The following is a 22,737-nucleotide window of genomic DNA, read 5'->3' as shown; positions in this document are numbered from 1 at the left end:
ACAAGGAGAGTACAATTTGCTCATTTGTTTTCACAAATTTTTCCAAAAGAAAATGTCTCACTGCATTATTCCATCCTCTTACATGGCTCCAAAGATAAAAACCCTCCTTGGTTTGAAGAAGCCTGCTGGATTGATGATTATTATTAAAATCCTTGAGTTAAATAAGCAGGGCAGAAAAGGGAGCTGAAAATCCTCATAAATGCTAACAAGACACAAAGAGACATTCCTTTTAGACGTGGTCAGCTGCAAAAGAGACACATTTCTCCAACCTAAGCATTTTGGCTTACTGTAGTAAGAACACTGGCATTTTTCAGTTCCAAACAACTGAAATAGAGCCAGGTGAGGTGGCACACCACCTATAATCCCCGTGGCTCAGGAGACTGAGGCAGGAGGATCACAAGTTCAAAGCCAGCCTCAGAAACAGCGAGATGCTAAGCAACTCATTCTCTAAATAAAATATAAAATAGGGCTAGGGATGTGGCTCAGTGGTTGAGTGCCCCTGAGTTCAATCCTGGATACCTGCCAAAAAACAAACAAACAAAAAAGAGCCAGCGTTGGGGCTGCGGGGAAGCCAACATATGGCGAGACTCACCACATAGCTGAGAATAAGTCTCTGGGAAGACTAACTACCACTGGCTCTGTATTCCTCTTCTCCCTTGGACTCCAATGCTTTCAAGAAGTAACTGGGTAGGAGAAATCCTGGTGGTGTTAAAATACTGTTCCCCAAACCAGACCATGGTAACCGTTAATTCCTTTGTCAACTGTCATTATCTTTGTCTTTTTGCTGGTGTAGGGATGGGTGTGAAAGTAGGGGTGAGCCCTGCTCATAAAAGATAAGACAGATAGACATAGGGGGTGAGGGTGTGGATGAGCAATGGGGAGACAAAACCAGAGTCCAGGCCAGGAGTCCTGAAACCTAGGTGCTCCTCCTTACCATGACATTAACTAGCTGTCGTTACCTCCCTGAACCTCAGTTTCATCACCTACAGAGTGAAGACAATAAAAATGCAGCCCCTTTCTCACAGGGGCAGAAAAGAAGGTAAAGATACAAAAAAATACTGAATGTACTGTAGAGTTCCAAGTTGTTACTGTCATAGAATACATAAATACAAATACAGTTTCCTGCTATTTCAATGTTGGAAATCTGGTTTCTAAATTTAGTTCCTTCCGGGACAGCAAATTTGGTACAGGTAATGGAAGGAGAGAACTTCTCTACAGCAGTGAGACCATGGGGTGACTGCTGGCAATGGAGCAGCCCCTAAAATCACCAAAAGTAATCTGAAAGCAACATTATGTAGGCAAACCAGTCTAAAACACCTCAGCATGACCCAGAGACATCAAGATAAAGACTGCCACTGTGCAGTGTGCTTGGTTGAATTAGGTTGGAATAGGGTGTTGAGTAAGAAATCTCTTAGACACCACTAATATAAACACTTTCAGCAATTAAAAGGGAAAGGGTATATGGAAAAAAATATTTAACAAGGAATGCCCTTATTCCATGATAACATATTACCCTCTCATCTATCACCCACCACATCACCTTCATTGTCTATATTATTATTACCACCACTTCATTATTATTACCATTATTACCACCAACTGTCGAGAGCAGAGTAAGGAGATGGTTCCCCATCCACCTGCAAAAATGTATCCAAGGTAAGTCATGGTAAGTCTCCCTGGGTTTCAGACTAGAAGAGGCTGGACTTCTCTATTATACTTAACTCTTCTATCAGCCTCCAAGCCTCTGAAGGCCTGGCTCAGTGCATATGGATATCTGCAAAAATGGTAAGGGTACATTGTGTTGTGGATTCAAGAATTCAGTGGATGAATCACAGCTTCTAACTTTGCTGGAGAAAGGGAAAAATGATATCTTCCTGGAACACTCCAGGCATATCATCTTTCCAGGAAATAGGAATGGTAAGAGAGAGAAGTCTAAATATTAACCTTCTAAAAGGCAACAACTGAACTGAGGTGAACTGTTTCAGGACATGGACCAATAACCAGAAGTATAATTACCACCTTAAGACTCTTGTGTCTCCCATGAGGAAATCAAGCATTTCTTAGGAAAGGAGATATTAAATAAGTTTGAAATAAGGAATTCCATCATATCCAGAAAGGGGCAGCAATGGTTAGAACAAATTGGAAAACACGCAGCATGCTCCCAGGCACAGTGTGAAATGAATTTAGATACACATCGTGTACTTTGGTACACCTGTTAGGTTTTGCTTGATGATGCCAAATCCTAATCAAGGAACGTTAAAAATGAGTTTTGGGGGGCTGGGGCTCAGCAGTAGAGTGTGTGTCTCGCATATGTGGGGACCTAGGTTCTATCCTCAGCACCACATAAATAAAATAAAAAGGTATTGTGTCCACCTATAACTAAAAATAAATATATTTTTAAAAAATGAGATTTAAAGCTCATCCCTTAGAGAGTACTTGATCTCATGCTGAAATCCCTGGGGGACAAAATAGGAAGAATTAGGATGCTCAAGGGCTGTTGGAAAAGCATCTATTCAAATTTAAACAGTTTTTACTAATACCATGACATGAAGTTTGCAAAAATTTGGAAGCATCCACATAAGCATCAAAAATTAGAGCTGGAAAGGATTAACCTTAGGCATTTAGCCTATACAAACAGAGCGTTCCCCCTATGATGAATGAATCCAAACAAATCTCAAAAATCAAAATTAGGCCTGGGAATTCACATCACTTCTGGAGTCATGACTGATCTATAACCTTCATTTTCTATTTTGCAGCATCACTTTCTAGAGCTAGTGGTTCTCCAAAGAAGCTGCAAACCAGAATCACCTCGGAGCTGACTAAAAATACAGATTTCTCAGGCCCTTATCACTAAAATCAAACATGTATTCTCATTCATATTTTTTTCTCCACCTCTCCTTCTCTACACCCTCTCTCTTCCTCCTCTGATCCAACCTCCTGCTCCTTCCTCTTCTTCCTCCCACTATCCTTTTTAAACCCTAAATGACATTATTTGGGAAATATTTTATCAAAGCATAAGTTTCAATATTATATTGATTCCTCTTTCCCAATTTTAAACACATAAGCCTGGGAAAATAGCCAGCTAATCACAACAAACATGATTTACTTATTTAAAAAGCAAGAGAAATAATAGTAAAAGAGAAAGCAGCAAGTTCTTCATGTCCTCACAACCAGAGTTCCAACTATTAATGCCTTCTATAGTCTCTCAGTTTTAAACTGGGTTCATCTTGGTTCAACAATGGCTCCACCAGGAGAGAGCTGAGGACAAAAGCCCAGCCATTCTACATGGATCCACAAACTCAGTTCCACCTTTTCAAAAAAGGACATCCCAGTTTTTTTATTGTCTCCTTGGAATCCACTCCATGTATAAGTACATATACTTACCTTCCTTGTCCTGAAGTATAAGAAAAATATTTGAGATTTTTGCTTTGGAAATGGAAAATACCTACTCTGAGCCTCCACTTGACTTACCTTATAGTTCCTTGCTCTACACAGAAACTACGTCTTGCTGAAATCATCTCAACCCCAAATCTTCTTAATTTTGTACTTTTTAGCAAGACCCTAAATTCAAAATAAGTGATCCTGTCAATGAAACCTAAATTCACAACTTAAAAACAAGTCACCTTCTTCTCATATCTAAAAACAGAAAAAGGGTAGAAGGTCAAAAGGGTTTTCTTATAACAAAACACAAGACAAGTATTTAGAGAGAAACAGACATACTATTGCAGAGGGAGCAATCTTGTCACAACTATTTTTTTTAGCTACAAATGTTAATATAGAAAGTACATTAAAATGGTTTTCTCCTACCTGAATCTTCAGACACATCCTTTGGTAGGGCTTCATTCATAGTATTTTTCAAGGCTAGCGCTGTTTGTTTCATTTTTTGAGAACACAGAGAAGGAAGAAAAAAAGAACAAAAAACCTATGAAAGTTTACTTCTGAGGTATATTCTGTTAAAAGAAAGAATCTCTAGTCGTCACTTATTAAAACAGATCTTCCAAATCTCTAAAAGTTGCTATAGCATTTATTAGAACAATAAAGACCTCCTGCAGCATGGAAATAGGTTCTCCTCCTACACAGAACAATATCAGGAAGAAGGAGAAATTCCCCTCTTTCGTTCCTGACAGCCAGGTCAATGGCATGAGACTATCTGGAGTGAAACCCGGGCTAAAATATTTTCAGAGTTCACCGTTCACCCAGTGGTGATTCCACTATGCGTCAAGACTAAGATCCACCAGTTAGGAGAGTGATGAGAACACACAGGGCTACATCCACTGTCTATTTCATCTGCCTCTTCTAAGCAAATATTTAAATAAAAAGCATAAAATTATTGTTGCTTAATGAAAAACTTATTATTCATGTTTAACCCCTATGAAAGCTGAATCAATGGCAAGTCTCAACAATAAAACCTGAAATAGCTTCACTTCAGATAAGCTTTTCTCATTCAAAGGTAGTGAATCATTATCAGATAACAGATGGAATGCTGGCTTGAGATTTAGAAATTCTTACTTCTTGTTCCAGTTCCTTTGCTTTTTTGTACAAGTAAATAATTCATACCGCATGAACTTCAGTTTACTTATCTCTAAATTTTAGGTGATAGAATATGTCAATTTTGTAAGGACTGAATAAAACAGCATATGAGGAAGGTGCTGGTAGATTATGAAAGCATTATGCAAAGTACGGGGCTTGGAGGAAAGGGGCCTTCCTACTATTGCAAGCCAACTCATCCCTGTGCTTGATGGTAGCTCTTTTTTTTCCCCCCAGTGGTAATGGGGATTGAATCCTGCAGGGCCTTATGCATATGAGGCAAGCAGTCTTCCAATTGAGCTATATCCCCAGTCCTAGACAGTAGCTCTAACATGGAACACTGTGCTGCATGGCTTCTCAATAAGATAGGCAAATTGTGTTGCTGGCACGGCGGTACATTGTAATCCCAGCCACTCAGGAGGCTAAGGCAGGAGGATCCTGAGTTCAAAGCCAGCCTCAACAACAGTGAAGGGCTAAGCAACTAAGTGAGACCCTATCTCTAAATACAAAATAGGGCTCTGGATAGTGGTGGAGTGCCCCTGAGTTCAAACCCTGGTACCAAAAAAAAAAAAAAAAAAAAAAAAAAAAAGGCAAATTGTGGCTGAGCTCGATGTCAGACCTCCAAAGAGGGGAAAAAAAAAAAAAATCATTGAGAAAAAGATAAAGCGCTGGCACAGAGGCTTGGTGGAAAAGAGAATTTCCTCACGGATTACACCTGTGTACAAATGTACATTTACACTGATTTTCTGGGATTATATCTGCCAGCACAAGATTCTGAGCTTGCTGTTATTTCCACTTCATTTTCTAATTCATAAGACCAGATTCCACTGTAAGGTGTCAGAATAGCCTGAAATCAAGAGTGACAAAGGGTTTAATGAAATGAGGAGATCTGAACACCCAAGCTCTTTCTACTACTTTATAAACTATTGTTTTATAAAAAACAATTTGAACTATTGCATAATGATTTTACATGCCGACTGTTCTCACTTGCTCTAGAAGTCGGCCATTCAAAAAGAAATAGATAAGGAAACAAAGGAAGAATGTCTTTGAAGGGGGAAAAAAAACTCATTCTTTTCGTACCTTGTTTGTCATCAGCAGTCCCATCTTGGGTAGGAACAGGAAAGTCAGCCATATCTTTAACAGATGTCTTCTTGGAAAAGAAAAACAAGTGAATTATACAAGCTGGAATAGAAATTAAGTGATGTGCACATACGATGAAAATGTTTAAAAAGCTATATTTATAGCCAAAGCTCTGTCTTCAGTAAGCTACACTGCTTAATATATTTATTTATTTTAGGTTCCTAGTGAGGCATAAGGTAATTTCTATTGGGCTGGGGCTGTAGCTCAGTGGCAGAGCACTTGCATCACACATGTGAGGCACAAGGTTCAATCCTCAGCACTACATAAAAATAAATGAATAAAGATATTGTGTCCATCTACAATTAAAAGAAAATTTTATAAAAAGATAATTTCTATTGAATTTTTTCATATACAGAGGAAAGAAATAATATTCAGATCACATGTATGAATCCTACATTAAATTCAAATCTGGACTGGGATTCAGCCAGAGAATTGAATAGCACTTGTCCAGTCAGCCAAGTATGAACCTGGCCTTTACGTACTTTTTAACAAGCAGAGAGAGGTGCCGGGTTTCTGTTCTCGCAACTAAAAGGCTCAGGGGTCACTCCAGATAAACTGGACTAACTGGACTGCACAAAATAACCACACAAAAGACACAAATACCTTTTTCTTTGGGGTCGCTGTGAAGGCTCCTCTGACCATAAGGGTCCGCAGAAAGAGAGCGAGAGCACGCGCTGACCCCTTTTATTGAGGAGAAGTTATTTAAATGAGGCAAGGGGTCAGGTTTCAGGGGGCTGAGTCTATCTTCATGATGTCCACTGTCAGCAGGTTGACTGACACCTGGGTAGGCCACACCCAAGAGCAAGTAAGAGAAGGGGACACACACAAGGCACTTCCATGGAAGATTCTATCCTAAACAGGGCAAGGGGTTATATTACAAAGGAACAGGTGAGCACAGCTCCACCCATGGGGATGTAGCAAGACACGCTCAGGCACGAGACAACGACCCTGGCACCCAAGAAGGGTGGGGAAAGCTCTGCCACATTCCTGTGACTGAGTGCCTCAGCACCCAGCCAGGGAGTGTACTCAGTCACGTGTAAGGTTGGTCTCCCACAGAGAGGTTCTGTTAAGTGGCCCCAAAACATGGGTATTTGCCGGGATCTGTCATGCAGAGGATGTCCAACCCTGATTAAAATGACACCTTGATATAAAATGAGAGACCTTTATTGATGAGCAAATAAACTTTTCTCCTAATTCACATTTGAGGGAAGTCATCACTTAATGATGAATCTTAAACTGATCAAGTATGAATTAATTTAAAATTGTTTAAAATCTGCTTACAATAAACTTACTTCTTAAAAACTCTCAACATGCACACTAACTTTAGTTAATAATAATGCATAGTATACTTGAAAATTGCTAAGAGACCAGATCTTAAATGTTGTCACCACCCCAAAAAAAAGAACTTCATGAGGTGACAGATATGTTAATTAGCTTGATTATGGTAATGATTTTAGCATGCTTTTATCAAAACATCACAAATATATATGATTTTTGTCAATTATATCTCAATAAGACTAGAAAAATATGCACTCTAAAACCTCTGATAAAGCAAATATTATTATTATTTAATTTTATTTATATAAATTCTGGAAAGATAAGAATGAAAGGTTACTCATTGGATGGAGGAAAGGAATAAAAGAATTCATCAACAAATGCCTTTTGGTATTCTTTACATTTTGAACACATTAAAAACAAAAATAAATATAAATTTTAAAATTTAAGGGAAGAAAAGTAAATTTTTGGAACAGTTTGATGCTCAAAAGGTTAACTGGTTTACGCCTCAAAACTTGAGCAACCCCAGAAAGATAAGCAATGCATCTATTTTTAAACTATTCCAAAAATTGAGGTTACAGTACTACTTGTGGTAACCTGATCTAGGATTTAACAATCCTCAGGTAATTCTTGGCATTACAATGAAGCCTCCAGATATAATTTCCTAATCAAAGCCAACTAGCTCCAGTAGAGCTCCAGTAGAACAGACAATTTATCTTACAATGTCTTCTTTCATTGTCTGCTCCCACATAGATTATAAATCAGACCTCTTTGAAGAAGAAACTGATTTGTGAATAGACAATACAGATTTTTAAATTCTATAAAGTTTGTTGGAAAATGTAAAATCTAAACAAATGGAATGATATCCCATGTTCATTAATCAGAAGACTTATTAAATGGCAGTCTCTTTCAAATTGATCTACATTCATTGCAATTCTTCTTGGTTAATTATTGCGAAAGTTTTTGGTTTGTTCTTTTCTTGGGTTTTTGGGGGGTTGGACAGAATTTGATAAGCTTGCCTTAAATTTCATATGGAAATACAAGGGGGCCAGAATACCAAAATATTCATGAAGAAAAAAAGATCACATGTTCAATTTCAAAACTTACCACAAAATTACAGAAATAAAGATAATATGATACTGGCATAACCATAAACATATAGATATAAATGAAACAGAACTGAAAATACAGAAATAAACCTGTATTTTTACAGGTGATCAATTTTTATAAAACAATTCAATGGGAAAAACTATCCTTTAAATAAATGGTGCTGGGACATCTCTATATCAATACACAAAAGAATGAAATTTGACATCTTCTTCAGAGCTTACACAAAAATTAACTCAAAATAGATCATAGACCTAAATACAAAACTTAAAACTATAACATACTTAGAAGAAAACATAGTAGTAAGTCTTCAAAATCTTGAATTAGGCAATAGTTATTTTAGACAAGACACAGACGCACAAGAACACTTACAAAATCAATAGTAGACAAATAAACCAATTTAAAAATGAACAAAGGATTTGAATAGATATTTCACCAACGATACACAAATGGCTAATAAGCACATGAAGAGATGCTTAACGTCATTAGTCATTTAGAAAATCAAATTAAAACCACAATGAGGGGCTGGGGTGGTGGTTCAGTGGTAGAGTACTTTCCTAGCATGTGTGAGGCTCTGGGTTCGATTTCAGCACTGCATATAAATAAATAAAATAAAGTTCCCTTGACAACTAAAAAATTTTTTTAAAAAACACAATGAGATGCCCCTTCATTCCATCAGGATGGATAAAATGAAAAAGATAATAACAAATGTAACCAAGGATGGTGGCGAATTGGAACCCTCACACACAGCTGGTGCGAGAACATAAAACAGGACAGCCACTTTGCAAAGCAGTTTAGCAGTAACTCAAGAAGACAGAGTTACAGTACAACCCAACAATTCTATACTTAGGTATGCTCCAAAGAAAAAGGAAAACGTTCACACAAAAACCTACACGTGTGTTTATAGCAGCATTACATATATTAAGCAGCATTACTTTTATGAGCCAAAAGAGGTAACAATCCAAATATCCCTCAACTACTGAATGAACAAGGAAATGGGGCATTTCCACACAGGGAATACTATTCAACCACAAAAAGGACTGAAGCACTGGAATGTGCTATGACATGAGTGAATCTTAAATAAATAAATAAATGCTAAGTTAAAGAACCAATCATGGGCTATGGATACAGCGCAGTTGGTAGAGTGCTTCCCTTGCATGCACAAGGCCCTGGGATAAATTCCCCAGCACCACACACACACACACACAAAAGAACCAATCATAAAAAAAATCATAAAACACCACATATTATATAATTCCATTTATATGAAATGTCCAGACTATGCAAATCCAGAAACAAGAACTGCTTTAGTGGTTATTAGAGGCTGGTGGGGAAGGGGCAATGGCAAATGACTAATAACAACTACAGCGGTTTTCTTTGGGATGCTAAAAATGTTCTAAAATTAGACTTTAGTGATGGGTGAATAATAGTTAATACACAAAAAACTACTCAGCTGTATACTTTACATGGGTATGGTTTGTGAATTTTTTATCAATAAAGTTGTTTTCAAAAAGAAAGAAATCGAGTAATCTAAAAAACACTGCTAAAGAGGAATATACTTGAAATTAAATCTATTATTCTTTTTGTTGGTACATTATAATTATACATAATGGTGAGATTCATTATGCCATATCCATACATGCACATAACATAATCTGATCAATCTCATTCCTGGTACCTTCCCTTTCCTTCCCCTCCTCTTTCCCCCTGATCCACATTCTCTACTGGTCGTTATTATTATTATCATCATCATCATCATTATCATTATTATCATATTACTTTAATTAGTACATTTTAATTATATGAAAGCAGGATTTGTTATGGTATATTAATATATGGATATAGCATAAATCTACAATTCTTGATGAAAATAAGTAGAGGGTTATAGCTCTCCTTGTCTTTAGAGATGTACTGCTATGAAAACCTCTCATCACCTGAAATCTTGATCAGCATTCATTCACAACACAAATATCTATACTGGACTCATTACTCACAGGGCTGGTACCAAAATCTATTTAAAATCCATGCATTTATGATAGATTAAAAGACTGGTAGAAAAAACAATGAGTAACAGTTTAGAAGAACATAAAATATTTAATCATTAGCTTTTAAAATCCAACCTATACTTCTTAAGTGGACAAACCATCAATTAACATTATTACTTCATCCTTGAATTCTATTTACAACACTCATTATCTTAAAAACACACTTCATCCTCAAAAATATCAATTTGGTTGAGGCGCGCAGTGGGGGGGGGGCTTTTGTTGTTTTGCTTTCTTATTTGGACAAAAAAAAAAAAAGAAAGAAAAAAAGAATAGGCAGTTTTTAACCCCTTCTCCCCAAAGGGGCCAGTTAAATCATACAAAAGTATATAAAACTTGCCGGACATCATGATGCATGCCTATAATCCCAGTGACTCAGAAGGCCACAGCAGGAGGAACCCAAATTCAAAGCTAGCCTCAGCAACTTAGTGAAGCCCTAAGCAACTTAACAAGATCCTGTCTCTACATAAAATATTAAAAAGGGTTGGCAATGTGGCTCAATGGTTAAGCACCCCAGAGTTCAACCCCTGGTACACACACCAAAAAAAAGTATATGAAACTAGCTGCACGAACATCCACAAAGGTGAATATACATAATGTCATCAAAGACAGAATATGTGTGTGTGTGTGTGTGTGAGAGAGAGAGAGAGAGAGAGAGAGAGAGAGAGAGAGAGAGAGAGAGATGTGTGTGTGTGTGTGTGTGTGTGTGTGAGAAACAGGCCTTATGGCCATGTGCATATTTGGTCTTCTTTACTTTTAGAAAAATCATAAGTGACTACGTAGGGAAAGCAACATGAGTCAGCAGCATAATTTCTACCAAAAAAAAAAAAAAAAGTCTCTAATGGAAGGGCAAAGACCATCTAATACTGTGGTAAGTTGAAACAATATGCTTGTATACAAAGAGTAAAAATCACCCACCAATCAACCCAATAATTTTACAGAAGAGGGGCAGCTGAATAAAGCACCAGGAAAGCTACAACTCAAAGAAAGTGTAGCAGAGCAGCAAAGAGAGATGTTAATCAGAGGGACTGAAGAGGCATGTTTGATTGGCTCATAAGGGAGTAAAGGATGAAATCAATAACATACAATTATATGCACAAGAGCCCGGTATGAGAGTAGCTAATCACATGCAGGCAGTCATAAGAAATGAAAGAAATGTCCTGTTCCCTGCCTTTGATTTATACCATCTTATAGTGGTTCAAACTAGGGTCAGATGACCCTAACTGGAGTCTGTAGATAAGCTTCATTTATTTAGACGTTTTTATATTCTAATATGATCATTACAAGTACTGAATTATCATACTGTACCCCATAAATATGCATACTATTATATGTCAATTAAATTTTTAAAATCTTTAAAGAAACATTTCCAGAGTTCTGTTTTATTGTTTTTGTTGTTTGGTGCTGGGGATTGAACCCAGGGCCTCAAGTGTACTATTCTAGTACACTAGAATACTAGGCTGCATCCTAAGCCCCATCTCCAGATTGCTTGTTAGAAAGGAAACAGCAGGTATCATAAATAGAAATCACAATAGTGATGGTAGTGATGATGATGGTGATGATAATGATAACATAGTGGTGATAATAACAACTCCAATTTATTGATTTATAGCTAAGGATCACTAAATATGTGGCTATGTCCTTCCATTCATGGCTCAATATTGTGGGAATCCCAAGTTTCTTTGGGGATCATTCAAATCAGTCCTCATTTGGTCCAAAAGTTTAAAACTCTGAGAAAGTTTGAATGTGATCTGGGGACCAATATACATCTCAAATCTTTTTTCAAACTATTATGGTTCATTATACATTACTAATGTTTAGTAATTAAAAACACAAATTATTTACTAGGTTAAAGTAAATAACTTGGCTAACATTTTTTGGCTTAGTTTGGCTATATCTAAATTTCACCTCTAAAAGATGAAGAGATACTGCTTACTTCACCAAATGTCGTCCAAGGGAGAAGATAAAAGAATAATTATAAGTGTAGGGCATGTGGCGCAACAACTGCAAGTTCAAACCCAGCCACAGCAATTTAGCGAGTCCCTAAGCAACTTAGCAAGACCCTATCTCTAAAACTTTTTTTAAATGGGTGATTTGGCTTAGTGGTTGAACATTCCTGGATTCAATCCCTGGTACCGATACTAATAATAGGTGCACCCAGTTTTTAGATTTGAAAGGCTAGTTCTCAAAGTAATTACCAAGCGTGAAAAGAAAATGTTATAAAAGTTAATTTCCCTGGGTTTGTAAAGAACATACGCTAATGATTTAATTCTATACACATCCTTATTTATTAACATCAAAAGATCTTTTACCTCCATCCGATTCAAGTCACGTGGTTGTTGGTTTGCCGACATTGATTCAGAATAAGACTCAAATAATGCACAGTCCCACTTGGGCTTAGGAAAAGCTAAGAAGAAAGAAAAGAGAATATTTACTGTAGCCAGAGTAGTGTTTCTAATCATGTTTCTGAACTTGTTATGTATAACAACAAAATCTGTTCACTCCTATGTACTACCTATAAAACAATCATGTTGAAGTAGTATTTTAAGTTCTTTACAAATGCAACCCAGTACTTCTATTATCCCCATTTCACATGTGAAAAACTGAGGAACAGGGAAGTGAAGCGATTTACTCAAATTCATATAGGTAATAAATGAAGATCAAAAACTTTAACTCCTTCAAGTCCAGCAAGAGTTCATGCTCTTAGCACTCCATGTTACAACTGAGTAGTTGTTTTCCAAAGTAACCATCACTATCACAATATATTGTCTTAACTATGCCACTAGCATAAGTTTTAATTGTAGTAACTATGGTGATAGTTCAAATACTATAAACATAAGTTAAGGGAAATACTTCATTTTAGTTATTACTGGAAATAAACATGATCTTATAATGATGTAAATCTTATGACTAAGATAACTTTATGAAGTAATTACCTCTTTGTTTAGCAGAACCAACAAAAATAAAAAGCAAAAAATCTTGGTGATTTACAAGGAAAGAAGAATCACTTTATGAGTTTCTTCTAACATATAAAAATGACAGTGGCTATTAATTGGGTAGCAGAGTGAATTTGCATCAGGGAAAACCATGATACTTGGGATAAGTTAATAACCTAAAAGTCAGGCTATTTTTTAGAAAAAGAATCTGCTTCACTACTTTGTCACAAAGTAGTTAGGAAGGAAATAACAGCTAGAAACTTTGTAAGTATCCTAAAAAGGAAAAGCAGACTGGGGTAGATAATAAACAGAAGCTACAAATCAAATTTGTCAAGAAAAGCTACTAAGGAGTCAAATTTTAATGCAACATTTTAAAAAGATTTTTTGAATCAAATATGAACAATGGATTGGAATTGTTTTTAATCTTTACCCACTTTCCTGCCCCAGTAGGGAGTGAGATGCAAACATCACTTTGCAATAAAGGACTGGCCCAACTCTCAGCTACCACACGGAGTTGAATATAAGCACTTTAATTTATTCATTTGCTTGTTCTGCTCTGAATTTCACTGAATTTCAAATGGGGCAAATTAGACTTTTCTAACCACACCTGCTGATCTGTTTCCTTGACTAAAAACTCAACAAAACACCTTTCAAAGCCCCGTTCTTCAATTCAGTCCCAAGAACAGTTTTAAACAACACCAGATTTATTTTTCTAGTCTACCAATCAGTCCTCTGACGAGATCTTGGAGGTCAATGCCCTATCATGAAAGGACTTATGCAGAAAGCTAACATTTTCAAAAACTACAAGAGACAACACTTAACTGCAAAATCTCTCTTCAATGTATCTACATCTCTCCATCTCCACCATCACTTCCCCAGTGCAAGACCCCTGCTGCTCCTGACTGAACTGCTACCTTAGCTGGGTCTTAGTTTCCACCCTTGCCACTCAAAACCTGTCCTCTAGAGGGCAATCAGCAGGATCATTTCAAACAGGATTCACTTTCCTGCCAAATACAGATCAATATTATTGCCCGCAATTTGTTCCCTACCTTCCTTGTCAGCTTCATCCAAACCTCTATTCCTCTGTGAACTTCAGCTAGAGGCCTACAATTTCTATTTCTCTTGTGCTCTAAGCCCCCTGTCAGTGCCTCTCCAGCATACATGCTGCTCCCTCTTCCCAGCGCCCCCTCCTCCTTCTTAGCCTCCAGAACCTTCCCTAGTTCATTCTTCACATCTCATCTCAAACATTTAAGGAGATCTCCCCTAAAGTTATGCACTCTCTTTAAATTCAATTGGATTTCTCCTTCACAGCACTTATCCCTGATTCCAATGACATAATCTTTGAGTTTATTTAACATCTATCTTATAATTGCCCACACATTCTATGCAGGTAGGCACTCTTATTCTCTGCATTCAGATCACAGAGAATAACAGAGTGTCACATACATAGTAAATGCTTGATATTTTGTTAACAAACTAGACAGCAAAAGAATTATATAAGAATTCGTCCAATCACCAAAACATTGAGTATCAAACAGCTTATGGGTAATCTGCCAAACAATTCAATTTATACTTCTAATTCTGCCTTTTAATTTTCACTGTTAGGGAAATGTGATTATTCCCATAATTACAAGTAAAATGACATTAGATACAATTTCAGTTTCATTATTTATAGTTTTCAACAATCTTGTCAAAAACTGGATTAATCCATATGCAACAAAATGAAACTGAATCCCTTTCTCTCGCCATGCACAAAAGTTAACTCAAAATGGATCAAGGAGCTTGATATCAAATCAGAGACTCTGCGTCTGATAGAAGAAAAAGTTGGCTCCGATCTACAGATTGTGGGGTCGGGCTCCAAATTCCTTAATAGGACACCCATAGCACAAGAGTTAATAACAAGAATCAACAAATGGGACTTACTTAAACTAAAAAGTTTTTTCTCAGCAAGAGAAACAATAAGAGAGGTAAATAGGGAGCCTACATCATGGGAACAAATTTTTACTCCTCACACTTCAGATAGAGCCCTAATATCCAGAGTATACAAAGAAGTCAAAAAATCAGACAATAAGATAACAAATAACCCAATCAACAAATGGGCCAAGGACCTGAACAGACACTTCTCAGAGGAGGATATACAATCAATCAACAAGTACATGAAAAAATGCTCTCCATCTCTAGCAGTCAGAGAAATGCAAATCAGAACCACCCTAAGATACCATCTCACTCCAGTAAGATTGGCAGCCACTATGAAGTCAAACAACAACAAGTGCTGGCGAGGATGTGGAGAAAAGGGTACACTTGTACATTGTTGGTGGGACTGCAAATTGGTACGGCCAATTTGGAAAGCAGTATGGAGATTCCTGGGAAAGCTGGGAATGGAACCACCATTTGACCCTGCTATTGCCCTTCTTGGACTATTCCCTGAAGACCTTAAAAGAGCGTACTACAGGGATACTGCCACATCGATGTTCATAGCAGCACAATTCACAATAGCTAGACTGTGGAACCAACCCAGATGCCCTTCAATAGATGAATGGATTAAAAAAATGTGGCATCTATACACAATGGAGTACTAGGCAGCAATAAAAAATGACAAAATCATGGAATTTGCAGGGAAATGGATGGCACTAGAGCAGATTATGCTTAGTGAAGCTAGCCAATCCCTAAAAAACAAATACCAAATGTCTTCTTTGATATAATGAGAGCAACTATGAACAGAGTAGGGAGGAAGAGCAGGAAGAAAAGGTTAACTTTAAACAGAGACATGAGATGGGAGGGAAAGAGAGAGAAAAGGGAAATTGCATGGAAATGAAGGGAGACCCTCATTGCTATATAAAATTACATATAAGAGGTTGAGAGGGGAATGAGAAAATTAACAAGGAAGAGAAATGAATTACAGTAGATGGGGTAGAGAGAGAAGATGTGAGGGAAGGGGGGGGGATAGTAGGGGATAGGAAAGGTAGCAGAATACAACAATTACTAATAGGGCAGTATGTAAAAATGTGGATGTGTAACCGACGTGATTCTGCAATCTGCATTTGGGGTAAAATTGGGAGTTCATAACCCACTTCAATCTAATGTGTGAAATATTATATGTCAAGAGCTTTGTAATGTTGTGAACAACCAATAAAAAAAAATAAAATAAAATAACTGGATTAATGTTTTAAAAGACTGAATATAAACCAATCAGGAAAATGTTGGAATGAGTAAAGAGCTAAGCTTCAAAAAAAAAGCTAAGTGGGATTAAAAAAATGAATAGGACCACTCATATTTTCAGAGTGTAAAAGCATAGAGAATACCTAAATGGCTATGGCCTTTTCTTGAGCTTCATACTAGGATAAATATGACTAATAAAGTGTTTAAAAATTAACTGCTAAATCCTCAGAACTTACCTAAAATACACTGTTACTGAGCATGATAGGAGTTTATGAGGTCTCTCATGTTTTCTGTTAGAACTATATAATTATTATTCAATATTCAATATTAAGCCCACAATCCCTGGAAAGGATGGGTGATTTTTGTTTAATCGGAGGTTATATGATGGATTTTTCAGTTGTTTCTGTATAAATGCATGCTGACAGACTCCAGTAGAAAATAAACAAGGGGCTTCATTCCAAATGATGAAAGATATCTCTTGATTGGTATTCTTCTTTTGACATACAGGGGATTAAACCCAGCGGTACTTTAGCACTGAGGTACGCCTTCAACCCTTTTTTATTTTGAGACAGGGTCTTGCTAAGTTACCAAGCTGGCCTCAAACCTGCAATCTTCCTACTTCACCCTCTCAAACATGGCTCTCTGTTTTACAGCCTCACCTCTACTGAATAAGCAAGTCATAAGATGCCACTTACAGCAATAAAAGAATCAAGAGGTTATTTTTCTTCTATTAACAACTTGTACCTTGGAGATATCAGATTTCTAAAAATTATATCAGTGACTTTTGAAACAGTCCATGAAATACTTGGACACCTACAAAGTGACTTCTCAAATAAGGAGACAGGACATGTGGATAGGTTCCATGGCCACATGGCTTCAGAACAATAAAACAGCATTAATCAAGACACCAAAATGCTGCTGAGCATGATGCTGCACAACTGTGATCCCAGCTACTCAGGAGGCTAAAGAAAGAGGATTAAGAGTTCCAGGCAAAGCAGGGTATCTTAATGAGACCCTATCTCAATTTTTTAAAAAAATTAATTGAAAAAAAGGGAGGTTGTGGCTCAATGGTAGAGTGCTCATCTAGCATGTGTGAGGCACTGGGTTCAATTCTCAGCACTGCATAGAAATAAATGAATAAAATAAAAAAGTCCATCAACATCTAAAATATATATTTTTTAAAAATAGGCAAGGATGGTCCCTAGGACTCTTACCAGGGATCAAAAGAGAAAACTGTGAAGGTATTGAGTGCTACTAAATAACCATGGAGCAGATCATGGCCTTTAGCCAGCTGTTAACCTCCAGGTGGTCCAACTCCTAAGAGAAGCAGATCTCTCTATAACCCTATACTACCCTCATAATATAATCCATGCAGTTCCCAAGACAGCCCCATGTTATGAATTGGATATAAAGAAGCCCCCAAAGGTCCATGTTTGAGACAATGCAGGAATGTTCAGGAGTAGAATGATTAGATTATGAGAGCTGTAACCTAATCAGCAGATTGATCCATCTGATGGATTAATAATGAGTGGATTAATGGGTGGTAGCTATAGGCAAGTAGGGTATGACTAGAGGAAGCAGGTCTCAAGGGGTGGGCCCTTGGAGATTTCATTATCCCTGGATCCCTGAACTAAGCTCTCTCTGCTTCCTGGCTGTTATAAACTGAGCAGTTTTCCTCCACCATGCCCTTCTGCCATGATGTTCTGTCCCACCTCAGGCCCAAAGCTATGAAGTTGATCCACCATGGGCCAAACCTCTGAAATCATGAGTCAAATAAACTTTTCCTCCTCTAAGTTGTTCATGTTGGGACTTTTGGTCATAGGAATGAGAAACTGACAAATACATCCCAGGAATGTCAGGGTTTCTGGGCCACAATCAAAAAGAAAGGAGAGACAGAGAGACAAAGAGGAAAGAGAAGTTTACCATACCATGTACTTAAAAGTTAACTCCTGAGGATTCATAAGGGTCTTCCCTAGCCTTGAAGGAAGGGCAGCAGGCCAGAGTAAGCAGAAAGCAGCTGTATTAGCAAAGTCCCCTACCTGAAATCAGTAGTCATTTTTACTCTCTGATCTCTCACTTTTGTATATTTTATGGGGCATTTAAAAAAAATCCCAGAATGGGTCACTCAACGGATTATATTTACCTGTTACTGGCACCAGCAATGCAGTTTCTTTCCTTTGGTTGACTCCCTACCTGCTATCTAATACAGAAAATAACACTCTTTTCATTGAAGAGTCAGAGACAGCAAGACTGACTTAGATGAGACATTTGCCCTTTGATTTGGTATCACCATGAAAAGGAAACACAATATAAGGCCTTTTCCAGAAACACTCATGAAAGAATACTCTAGTTATGAGTGGTTAGTTTCTTTAGATACCACTCCCTCTTACCAATAATCATCTGTGACTAAGCTCTCATTTTTTAAGGGGGCTTCCCTAAAATATGAGAAAGGTGAATGCACTAGGTGAACAGCTGGAACTTTTCAATAGAAACTACACTTCTCTAATAATGGAAATCATACGAGTGCCCACTGCCTTTGATAAGGGCAAGAGATACTTTATTTTTCTAATCTCTTAAAGGAACTGACACAAATGTTGGATTCACCATGACTCTCTCCTATCCAAAGGGTTCAAAACAGTTGTTTGGGGTATTTTATTAGGCATAAAAAACAGAGTCCTGCTGGGCGGGGTGGCACTGGCCTTTAATCCCAGCAGCTCAAAGCCAGCCTCAGCAATATTGAGGCACTAAGCAACTCAGTGAGACCATGTCTGAAAATAAAATACAAAATAGGACTGGGGGGAGGGGGACATGGCTGTGGCTGAGTGGTAAAGCTCTAGCCTGGCACATGTGAGACACCGAGTTCAATCCTCAGCACCACATAAAAATAAAATAAAGGTATTTGTCCATCTACAACTAAACAATATATATTTTAAAAGAAGAAGAACTGGGGATGTGGCTCAGTGGTCAAGTGCCTCTGAGTTCAATCCCCAGATACCTCCCTGCCAAAAAAAGAGAGTCCTCTTCTAGAGATACTGAGAGTGTCTCAAGATGCCAAGTCAACACTTGGCTCTACAAGATCTTGTTCTTCACTATGTATTATACGAGAGGTTTGATATTTGTCTATTCCGAAACTGTTACAAAGGATAATGACTTCAGTCCCAATCCATAGGGAACTAAAATGGGAAGAACAGATGATTCCCACTTAGCCAGTTTAGCCCTATTACTCATGTCATAAGATATGAAAGTCTAATGCAACTTAAAGAAAACTGCAGATACCAAGGACTCCCCATGTTTCTCATATCTGGACATGAGATTAAGAAATAAAAAGTTTTTATTAGACCTCCATGGAAAGTGCCTAAAGTTTATGATGTACAATAGGCCTTACCTGCTTGCAGGTACTCGGGCTGCAATGTTGGAGGGAGGCCCTCAGGTAGTGGGTAGCCGTTCTTTCGAGCCACAATGAGATGAAATGCAGCACAGAACTCAGGCAAAGTCAGGGCTCCATCACAGTCAGCATCACTAAGTTCCCTAAATAGAACAGATGTCAGAAATACCTGCCATGAGGCTTCAGGCTCAAACATGCAAACACAACTCCCAGGCTCTCTGGTGGCAGTCCCTAAGCCCTCCTGGCTAAACCCATTTGATGGCTGCCATACCACCACAGTTGGGACTCAAAACTGGCTAAACTCGTTTGAAACCTCAGGGGGCCACTCAGAGAAAGAAAAAAAAAAGCTAATTAATAGCATCAGCATCAGTAGCATTTTATAAATAAAAATTTAAATTCTTTTGGCTCTCCAACAGTTCTGTTTTACAACACTGTAAAGGTGGCACAACAAACTGTAGCACAAAAAGAAAAGGAATACCTAGAATTCCACGCTTAGATGACAATCGCTTAGATGACAATCGTTCAGTAAATGCAGGCGGAATGAAGCAAAGAGCCCTGGAGGTGTTACTCAAAACAGGCACAGGAAGGGTGTATGCAGACATTATGCAGTTTACCCAGAGCACAGAAATAGGTGTTTCATTTTCCAGCTTTAAGAGAAAGCCTTGAACTTTTAAAATCACGTAAATTTTTGCAACAAACTGTTCTTTGCTTGAGAATTCCCTCTCTTGAGAAAATACAAATTGGCTCAATAAATATTGACTGAATTATGTTTTAAGATAAAACTAGCAACTAGGGAAGGCTGGAACCAGATAAGACAAAAAAGAAGAAAAGGGGAGTCTTGAAAAGACTTATTTGTGCTTCAGTCACAGTTCCCACTACAAGGCACAGACCTTTTTACTCAGCACAAAAGAAATCTCTCTGCCAAAGGAACTAAGACCCCATAAGCACTAGCATCTGTTAGATGTACAGATTCTTGCATCAGGACAAGCATAAAGACTTATACAAAATTGTACTAGAAAGGTATTGCTGTTGGAAAGAAAAAAATATCACTTAAGATAAGCTACATAACTTTCCTTTGGACATTCACATCCTCCTCCTCCAATAAAATGTACCAACCCTGAAACAGCTGCTCCCCAGGATGAGGAGTCAGAGAACTCTTCAAATGCTAGATTCATAAAATGTCATTTGGCCTTCATGGATGTGTCTTGACACCCCACCCCCCAATGGAAGCCTTACGCCAATAATGATAAGCCTGGGAATTCTGCCAAAACAGACTGTATTCTTTTCAAAATGATAATTTCTTTTTCTCCTAGCTTCAAAACCTAATATAAGGCTTGCTGAAAAACAACTAATGCCAGTGTATATTGTCAAAGTACCTAAATCCAGCTCAGAATCCCAGATACACTGGCATGTACATTTATTGAAATGAATTTTCAATAAGATGAACAAAACATGACATGCCATCATGAATCCTATCATAATTTTTATGAATCTTTATGAAAAAACTTTACATAAATACCCCAATGTTTTCTTTACATATTTATACCAGCATGATCTCTTGCCCAATCTTGGGGAAGAACTAGCCCACACACAGCTGGAAGTTTATGGCTCCAAGTATTTTCACAGATGCAAATAGAGCCATCTGGACCATCCCTGCAACAGCCCTTCTGGAACAAAAGCTGCAGCAGCTTCAGCAGCAAAGTAAGTGAATGCTGCAGCTGCAGGCTGAATTAGGGCCCAGCTGAGAAATACTGGCCAAATTTAAAATGCTCAGAGGCAGCTAGTAGAGTCAAATATAACTTAATTCCACAATGTTCCTAGACCTTCTGTTCACCTGGCCGTATAAAATACTATAGCTAATAGTCTTTCAAGGTCCTCTGGTTATTTGCCTCACACCAAATAGAAAAACCTGAAAATAAAATATATAACATAGAAAGTTTCACATGCCCACAACTGCCTAGAATGAAATGGAATGGAGATGGGGATAATAATTAGGACGTTATCAGTTAACACTTCTGGTGCATAGTGTGTAGCAGATACTGTTCATTGTGCTTTTCATATGATAACTTAATCTTCATAGCAACAAAAATCTGGGGGCTGGAGTTGTAGCTCAGTGGTAGAGCACTTGCCTCATATGTGTGAGGCACCAGGTTCGATTCCTAGCACCACATATAATAAATAAGCAAATAAAATAAAGGTCCATCGACAACTAAAAAATATTTTTTAAAAAATCTGAATTGTGTTCACTCGGTGTGTTAAAAAATCATTCAAAAATAAGACTAAAAAATACTAAAGGGTGAATATGTATGATAAAAGACACTAGTTGGCATTAACTCTACTTACCATATATAAGAGAGTTCTGGGATGGAAAGCTTCGATTTGGTGAAGAAGTTCTTGGCCACCGAACCTATCAAGAAGTCATTGTTTAAATAAATCATTAATTATTCATCTAGAGCAGCTTTTATATTTATATGCAAATAAATCATCATTTTTCATTCAGCAACCTCTACCATACAACCACAAACACACTTGTTCCTCAAAAGAACTACAAATAACGGGACTAAAAGCAGCATATGTCTTGCTTAGCATAGTAAGACCCTGGGTTCAATCCCTGGGATGGATGGACAGATAGATGAAATAAAAACAACGTATGAAGCAGCTTTTCAAAGAATATATTCATCAGAAAAGGTTAAAGCAGGGCTAGGGTTATGGTTCAGCGGTAAAGCGCTCGCCTCACACTTGCGAGACCCTGGGTTCAATCCTCAGCACCACATAAAAATAAATAAGTGAAATAAAGGTATTGTGTCCAGCTACACCTAAAAAATAAATATTAAAAAAAGGAAAGGTAAAAGCAGCAATGACATTCATATGACAGATGCAATTCAGATAATTACTTCAAATCATTATTACCAAAAAACTGCAAACTTCAAAATCCAAAAGACAAATTTCAAATTATTTATAAAGGGTGGAAAATTAATATACAATCATGGTAGAAAAAGCAAGCAAAAAGAAGAAAATTAGCACCATGAATCCCACCAAACAAAGACACACTTTCTGGAAAATATTTTTTTGTCTTAAAATAAAAAATAAAAAGGGCTGGGGCTAAGGTTGTGGCTCAGTGGTAGAGTGCTCACCTAGCATGTTTGAGGCACTGAGTTCAATCCTC

At 37.5% G+C, this 22,737-nt stretch overlaps 1 protein-coding gene across 3 annotated transcripts in view; it reads right to left on the bottom strand.

The window, feature by feature from the left end:
• Positions 1 to 22,737, bottom strand: part of REPS2 (RALBP1 associated Eps domain containing 2) — a 216,049-nt gene that overhangs the window by 75,351 nt on the left and 117,961 nt on the right. For 2 of the 3 annotated variants that reach the window (XM_081278301.1, XM_081278302.1), the window contains exons 7-11: positions 21,915 to 21,978; positions 19,572 to 19,714; positions 12,404 to 12,498; positions 5,608 to 5,677; positions 3,808 to 3,867 (exon numbers count right to left, since the gene is read on the bottom strand). In XM_081278301.1, coding sequence (XP_081134427.1) covers positions 3,808 to 3,867; positions 5,608 to 5,677; positions 12,404 to 12,498; positions 19,572 to 19,714; positions 21,915 to 21,978 — 432 coding nt within the window. The remainder of the gene's footprint in view (positions 1 to 3,807; positions 3,868 to 5,607; positions 5,678 to 12,403; positions 12,499 to 19,571; positions 19,715 to 21,914; positions 21,979 to 22,737) is intronic. The other variant, XM_081278303.1, reaches the window with a different exon arrangement.

The sequence above is a fragment of the Spermophilus citellus genome (assembly GCF_964194105.1).
Source record: "Spermophilus citellus genome assembly, chromosome: X".
Lineage (NCBI taxonomy): Eukaryota > Metazoa > Chordata > Mammalia > Rodentia > Sciuridae > Spermophilus > Spermophilus citellus.
Note: the sequence above shows the minus strand (reverse complement) of the source record. Positions and strands in the feature narration are given on the sequence as shown.